The sequence below is a fragment of the Notothenia rossii genome, assembly GCF_949606895.1.
Source record: "Notothenia rossii genome assembly, chromosome: 5".
NCBI lineage: Eukaryota > Metazoa > Chordata > Actinopteri > Perciformes > Nototheniidae > Notothenia > Notothenia rossii.
The window spans coordinates 88,963,470-88,971,433 of record NC_136903.1 but is presented as its reverse complement, the minus strand read 5'-3'; the positions used below and the strand labels follow the sequence as shown (position 1 = coordinate 88,971,433).

At 45.1% G+C, this 7,964-nt stretch overlaps 1 protein-coding gene across 1 annotated transcript; it reads left to right on the top strand.

The window, feature by feature from the left end:
• LOC307038927 (odorant receptor 131-2-like) lies at positions 1–7,214 on the top strand (the record flags this gene model as incomplete). The annotated part of the gene is made up of 4 exons (XM_079680599.1): positions 1–161; positions 1,642–1,782; positions 2,048–2,312; positions 6,810–7,214. Exons 1-4 carry the CDS (start codon positions 16–18, stop codon positions 7,212–7,214), a joined length of 957 nt encoding a protein of 318 aa, XP_079536725.1. The 5' UTR covers positions 1–15.
• Positions 7,215–7,964: the final 750 nt, after the last annotated feature.

The window sequence follows — 7,964 nt, the reverse complement described above, 5'->3', positions numbered from 1 at the left end:
AGCTCTGAGGACAATATGAACTCCAGCAGACGTTTCGACAGCTATAACGAAGCTTTCACAAAGAACTTCATCACCTTTGTCCTGGTATTCAGCATCATCTGCATCAATGGAGCTTTTGTCTACACGTACTTCAAGAGCAAGGACTTCCAGCGAGACCCCAGGTGATAAACAAATATGTGAACATAGTCACAGTAAAACAGATTGTACTTGATATTCAGATCTGCTTAAATGTCTAAATGGAGAGTGTGGTACTTACACGTTTGTAAAAAAGGTTGGAATCAGCTGTTGTATTAATGCTTTGCTCTAAAACAAGTAGATTGAAACTTTGTTTAGGTGACAGCAAATGTCCTTTTAACATATGGAAAGGCTGTCGCCCTAAAACAAGAAATACTAAATGATTGAAACGTGAGCTGCACAATTCGGAAAAAATAACTTTCTGCGATGATTTGACTGATATTGCAAATGCGACATTATTCACAATAATTGGAGAGACTTTTGTGCAGGATACGATATGTATAGTCTTTGATATCTCTGCAGCTCAACGGTTCTTCTAAACATTGTATTTGTATCTTGCTTGTAAAGCACTTTGAGCACCAGGAAAAGTGCTATATATATATAACATGTATTTTTATTATTATTGTTATTATTTTTAAAACATATTTAGTCTTTTACAAATATTTTGCATCCTGAGATTTGAGTATTGCACTTGTCCATATAGTGCATAACATATATATTAATTGTGCGGCCCTTATCACATGTCTTTTTAGTCACAGTGATCCATGAGAGTAGATCATTCAGATTTAAATTGGATTTATTTTCCAGAAAAGTGTTTTTTGGGCCCTCTGTAATCAGTGGTTCAAATGAAGAGGTTTAAACTGTGAATGATCAGTCCATGGTATGTTCAGCTAATATTCTGACAGTGCTAACGTTAGACTACAGAACTCATATTGTGAAATCTGAAAGGCTTTACTAAATCAAAACATTGCATGTTGGTTCCAACTTATCGGAGGCATTATAGAAACTGAGACATGAAGCTGCTCCGGTTTAAATCTGCACTCATTTAGATTTGTAGCTTTGCCTTCTCTTACCAGTGACTGCTGACTTATTTTACTCTCACTCTTTAACTGTGACTTTCTGCCCTCTACAGCATCAGTAAAGCATTGCACATCATTTTGCTCCATGTCAAATACTAACCTGTTGTATAAAATAACACCTAATTGTCCAGAGGACTTTCTTAGGACTAGCCTGTAGTTCAAAGCTGTTGTTTTACTTCTTTGTTGCATGATTGTTCATCCTGCTTTAACCTGCTATTTCATCACAATGACAGATATAGATTAAACCTTACTTATGTATGAACAATTTGAGGAGGTACATAGGATGTTTCAAATATCCCAATAACACCATTAGTATGCTAGAATTACAAAAGTCAAATCTGATTGAAAAAACAAAAAGATAGGTATTGTTTTTTCTGAAACTCACAAAAAATGTCATCACTATGTTCATGTTTTTATTATAACCACCAAGTCAGTGACTTCAACCAGGTTTTGAGGACACCTTCGACATGACGCTCCCGTCTCTTTCCTGTTTACATATGTTTCTTGTTTTTTTCCTCCTCTTCCTCTTCCTCTTCCTCTCCTGCAGGTATGTGCTGTACATCCACCTGGTGATTAACGACATGATCATGCTGACAGTTTCTCTGGGGCTAGTGATCTCCACCTACACCGGCAACCCAGGATTCATCCCCTGCTGGATCATGCTGGTCGTCTTAATCACCACCAACAGGTGTTACAATAGGTCTTGTACTTGAGTAAAAGTAGAATTTCCCAATTTGGGATTAATAAAGTATCTATCTATATATCTAACAGATCAAAATGTGTGTGTGTGTGTGTGTGTGTGTGTGTGTGTGTGTGTGTGTGTGTGTGTGTGTGTGTGTGTGTGTGTGTGTGTGTGTGTGTGTGTGTGTGTGTGTGTGTGTGTGTGTGTGTGTGTGTGTGTGTGTGTGTGTGTGTGTGTGTGTGTGTGTGTGTGTGTGTGTGTGTGTCTCCAGGAACAGCCCTCTGAATCTGGCTGTTATGGCGTTGGAGCGCTACATCGCCGTGTGTCTTCCTCTTCATCACGTCCAGATCTGCACGGTGCAGAGAGCCCACCTCCTCATCGCTCTCATCTGGCTCGTGTCCTTCATCCCTGCCTTCACTGACATCATCATCATCCTCATCACTCAGCCTCTGTCGGTCTTCTCAAAGACGGTCCTCTGTCACGCCGCCTTCGTCTACAACACACCGTACCACGAGACCCTCAGTCTAGTGGTGGAGGTATTTGTTATCTTGTTGAATTTCTCCCTGATATTTGTGTTTGTCACGCCTTTCCCTCACGCAGTGGTGTAAAGTAAGTACATTCAGTTAAGTATTTAAACACACTTTTGAGGTACTTCACTTGAGTATTTACATTTGGTCTGCTTTGTGCTTCTACTCGAATGCAGTTCAGAGGTATATGGTGTACTTTTACTCCACTAAATTTATTGAATAGCTTTAGTTATATCTCACACAGGCTCCGCCCTCTACTGGGCTCTATGGGTACTACTCTCAACCATGCTATGCGAGCATTCACACACTGAGTTTGTATAAACGTAGCCGGCCAATCAGGGCGAGCCTACCTGAATGCGCGCGCAGGCACACAGTATATAATGCGGCCACGCCTCCTGATCCTGTCATCCTTTTCTCTTCACTGAGCAGGACAACACCTCAGAGAAAGTAAAACGTTTGAAAGAAGAAGAAAGAAGTTATCATACCTTCATGGAGTCGCCACTTCTAGAGACCCGGGCCTGTCCTTCGTGCCCTGGCTTAATAGCGGGCGCCAATCCCCACCACCTCTGCTTCGAGTATTTGGGGGACCAGGATATGGCAGAGGCGGTGCCATTCACGTTCTCCATTCCAGCGGGGCGGATGGCTCCGTTTGCCGGGGAGGAAGATGATGAGGACTTCTCGTTGTCGGGCACTTCCGGGTCCGGCGTCCATGGAAGTCCACCGCCCAGGTCTGTCCGCCAGGACTTCCCCCTGGTGATGACCATGGCGGCGGAGCGTGGCAGCCCATCTGCTCCCAGCAGGCAGCAGGCTGGGTAGTGAACCTCTGCCCCGCTAAACACACCTTGCCTGCTATAATAGCTCCGATTAATGCAATTCACCGTTGAATGTGAAAGACAACATTAATACGAAGGCGCACGGCTCCATGACGGCCCGCGGCGTGTGTTGAAGCTTGCCGGCGGGCGTGTCTGAAACTCGACCAACAAACAATCACATGAATCTCCCGCCCCTGACACACAAGCAGCGGTTTGATTGGCTAGAGCTTGTACTGGCATATGATTCGATTGGCTGCCGAGGCTTCAAAAGTTGAACATTGCTCAACTTTTGCAGCGAGCCACGCCAGCAAAGCTCCGCGTCGCTTCCCACAATGCAGTTCGGCGAAAAGTGACGTCACCCCATTCAAAGTGAATGGTGAAGCTTTCAACGCACGCCGCTGTGTGGACGGGCCGTGAGAGTGGCCGCGGTGCGTTCTAGGACCTCCGCAGAAGAACGCTGGGTTACGTATTGTAACCCTAGTTCTAGACTTGGTGTGTGTGTTGAGTTTGCATTTATCCCAGAGTAAAAGTCATCTCTCTCCACAATTCCACATTTCCCCATAATGTCCGTTTCAAAGAGACGGCATTATGACGGAGCCGCGGCCCCACGAGAGCGTGCCGCGGTGCGTTCAAGGACCTCAGTTGAAAATCGGCACTTTCTGTGTCAGCCCCCCATGGGCCAAGCGTCCTTTTATGGAACGTTTGGCAGCGGAGTAATAATAATAATAACAAATCCGATTTGTAAAGCGCCTTTCATTGCTAACAGCAATCCCAAAGTGCTACAGGAGGCATAATAAAAACAAACAAAATAAATAAAAGTTTAATTTAAGGCTTTTTTGAAAATAAAGGTTTTTAGGCCTTTCTTGAAGGCTCCCACTAGGAGTCCCGATGAGGAGAGCGTTGCAGTAATCAAGCCTTGAGGAGACGAAGGCATGGACCAGTTGTTCAGCATCTGACAGGAGTTTTGTAATGTTCCTGAGGTGGTAGAAGGAGGTTTTGCACAGACGTTTGATGTGGGTGTCAAAGGTCAGATGTCTGTCAAATCTTACACCCAGGTTGGTAACTGCTGTGGAGAGGGGTATATTTTGGCCAGAAAAGGTCATGTGGGTTATGCGGGATGACTGGACCTGGTTTGGTGTGCCGACTACAATAGCTTCTGTTTTGGAGCTATTGACCTGCAGGAAGTTTTGTTGCATCCAAGCAACTTTATCTCCTCAATGCAGGTGTTAAGGGATGTTGATGGGAACGGTGATGAGGCCACCAGAGAGTACTACAGCTTCTTAGCGGCGGCTCCACAGCTGCTTGCATGTCCGCTAAACACAGTTTTATGGGGAATGGAAGCTCAGCTGTGTACTGACAAAGTGGATGGACAGGACACTGAGACTGGGTACTCACTCCAGTTTTGCAGCGTCCTTCCTCCATTCAAGGGCATAAGAGAGGCAAATCTATCATCCTAGGAGGAGATAGGTTTCCTTTCAAAAGAAATTCAGGCCCAGTTGCAAGAACGGTGGGTTACGTATTGTAACCCTAGAGTGATGTGTGTGTGAAAAATGCATTCAATAAAAACGATTGCATTTATCCCAGAGTAAGAGTCATCTCTCTCAACAATTCCACAATTCCCCATAAATGTCTCGTTGAAATCGACAAGATCCGTTTCATACGATGTTAATTGGGCACCCATTATGAGACACAATTCCCCACTCGCTGCCCCAGTTGTAACTCCAGTAAAGGAGGCAGCCAGTGGGCGCGCGCATGTGAGTGTGATAAACCACAGGAAGTGCTGTCAAAGCGCTATGCGGGTGCTGGGACATTACGGCCGGCGTGTTGTTGTCAGAAAACACACCTCGCCTCGTGTAATAGCTCCGATTGATGCACTTCACTGTCTGTGTGAGGACAGCATTATGACGGGGCGCGCGCCCCCCCGAGAGCTGCAGCGGTGCGTTCAAGGACCTCAGTAGAAAATCGGCCCTTTCTGTGTCAGCCCCCCATGGGCCAATGTTGCGTGAGGACTGACATTATATTCAGCAGAAGTCTCCACGTTTGCAGTCAACCAAAGTAGTGTAAGTATGCTAACGGACAGAAAAAACACACGACCACATCGCTCAGAGTTTGGCCTGGAGTACGGGGCCGTTTATTGTATCAGCGCATGCTCATTAGCATCACCACGTTTCAGGCACATTCTGATGATGTCATACACATGAACTGAAACATGACTTTGTTATTATACAAATATGCTCAACAGCCAATCTTCCTTTTTTGGAAGGTTTGGCGGGGAATGGGCCACCAGAGAGTACTACAGCTTCTTAGCTGCGACTCTGCAGCTGCTTGTAAGTCCCCTAACACAGTTGTATGAGGAATGGAAGCTCAGCTGTGTACTGACAGAATGGATGGACAGGACGCTGAAGCTGGGGTACTCACTCCAGTTTTGCTGAGTCCCTCCTCCATTCAGGGGCATAAGAGAGACACATATATCATCCCAGGAGGAGATAGGTTTCCTTTCAACAGAGATTCAGGCCCTGTTGCAAAAACAGGCTGTGTCTGTTGTGAACTCTCAGGACAGAGAAAAGTGGCTTTGCTATGTACTTCCTGGTTTCCAAGAAGACAGAATCGGGAGTTGTGCGTCCAGAGTTCAGACCCATTCTGGATCTTCGCAGCCTAAATCAGCACATTGCCTGCAAAAAGTTCCATATGTAAAACAATTACTGGAACTAGTGCAGCCGGGCGGTTGGTTCACAACCATCGACTTGAAGGACGCTTACTTTCGAAATTGCTCCAAAGCACAGAAAGTATTTGCGTTTTGCCTTCCAGGGGGTAGCCTACGAGTCCAACAGACTACCGTTAGGCTACTCCCTATCCCCACGCACGTTCAGCAAATGTGTGGCCACAGCGCTTCAGCCGCTTCGCGACCATGGCATGAGGGTTTTCTTTTACGACCTCATAGTCATGGCCAGGTCCAGGGAAGGGGCAAACACAGCCCAATTGATCCAAGTGGGGATTGCGGTCAATTGGAAGAAGAACAGTCCCATACCTCACCAGCAGGTGGAGTATCTGGGGATTCTGCTCGATGCAGGCAGACAACGTGCCACCCTGTCAGAGAGAAGACAGGCATCCCTGCTTCAGGCAGTTTGCAGACTGCGACAGGGGGCAACAGTGACAGCTTTGACCATCATGCAGACTCTGGGTCTCATGGTGGCTGCTCTCCTCGTGGTGCCGCTGGGGTTACTGCACAAATACCACTTTCTACTTCTCTCATTTTCCAAACAGGCTGGTTCCTTCAGTCTGAATGTGTGTTTGGTGGCGTGATCATTATTATTTAGAGTCATTGCGTGCCTATTGATTTGAACACGATCCGTGTATCCATCATTTCCTGGTCTTCTCTAAAGAAGAGGGACCAATGAAAACGTTGTCATGTTGCCGTTGTTCAGCATGGAAACATTCATTAGCTAACAATGACATTATTGTTCTATTAATATAAAGGGAGGTCAGGTACTCTTTAAAACAGCTGCTAGTTATGGGTACTTTTTACTGAAGTACATTTCAAAGCCTCTTTACTTTGACTTGAGTAAAGAAGTTTAGTCAGAACTTCTACTTCTACCAGAGTATTTTAAACACGAGTATCTGTACTTCTACTTGAGTAAAGGATGTGTGTACTTTCGCCATCTCTGTTAATAAGTACTCCCCTCTTCCTCCTCAGGTGCTCCTGTTCTCCTTCGTCTTCCTCACGGTGGTCCTCACCTATCTGAACGTGCTCCTCGCAGCTCGGGGGGTTTCAGGTGTGAGTCGAGCCTCGATGACAAACGCCCGAAACACCATCCTGCTCCACGGGGTCCAGCTGCTCCTCTGCCTGCTGTCCTTCATCGCGCCCTTCATCAACCACTTCCTCATCACCAATTGGTCCCACAAGACAGCAGACATCTTCTTCAGCAGCTTCGTCTTCACCAACATTCTTCCTCGTCTTCTCAGCCCTCTCATCTACGGCCTCAGAGACAAGAAGTTCAGCGCAAACATCCGGAAGCATTTCTGCTTTAAAGGATGCAGGACAGTGGAGGAGAGGATGAAAGTACGACCGAGGAGAACGTCCAAACAGGCGATACACTGAGAGAGACTGTACATTCAAAGCTTTATTGTCCGAGGCACAGCTACAGTGGAGATGTGAATGAAAAACTCAACTCCCAAGCTCCTCAAACAATGCAACATAATATATAATAAGACATAAAATCATAAAACAAATGTAAAAATAAAAAAAGTGCAGGAAGTCAATCAAGACCTGGGATTTGATCCTGTTTAAATCAAGGCTGCAATTAACCATTAAAGGTCTCATGTCATGGCCATCTCTACTGATCATAATTCCATTGTTGAGGTCTACTAGAATAGATTTACATTCTTCAATGTTCCAAACTCACATTGGTTTCTCATACAGCATCTCTATGTGTATTCACTCTCTGTCCTAAACGGCTTGTTGGAGCTCCTGCCCCCCCCCCCCTCCCTATGAGCCCACTGTGCTCTGATTGGTCAGCTGGATTTGATCCTGTTTAAATCAAGTCAAAATCAAAGTCAACTTTATTGTCAATGTTTCAGTTTGTGTGTACAGACAGAGAGATTGAAATACAGTTTCCCACAATCCCGAATACAAAAATACAAATATGTACATACCTTTATCCACACAATCAACAGACACAGGCTGCTATTAACCATTAATGTCATTATGGATTAATATTCCGATTTTTTCTCAATTAAGCATTTTGTCTACTGAATGTGAGAAACGGTTTGTATAATCCTTTGCATCAAGACACTTATTTTTGTATTACAAGTTGTCTGAAATTGTATGTTTAAATATGCAAATGTATGT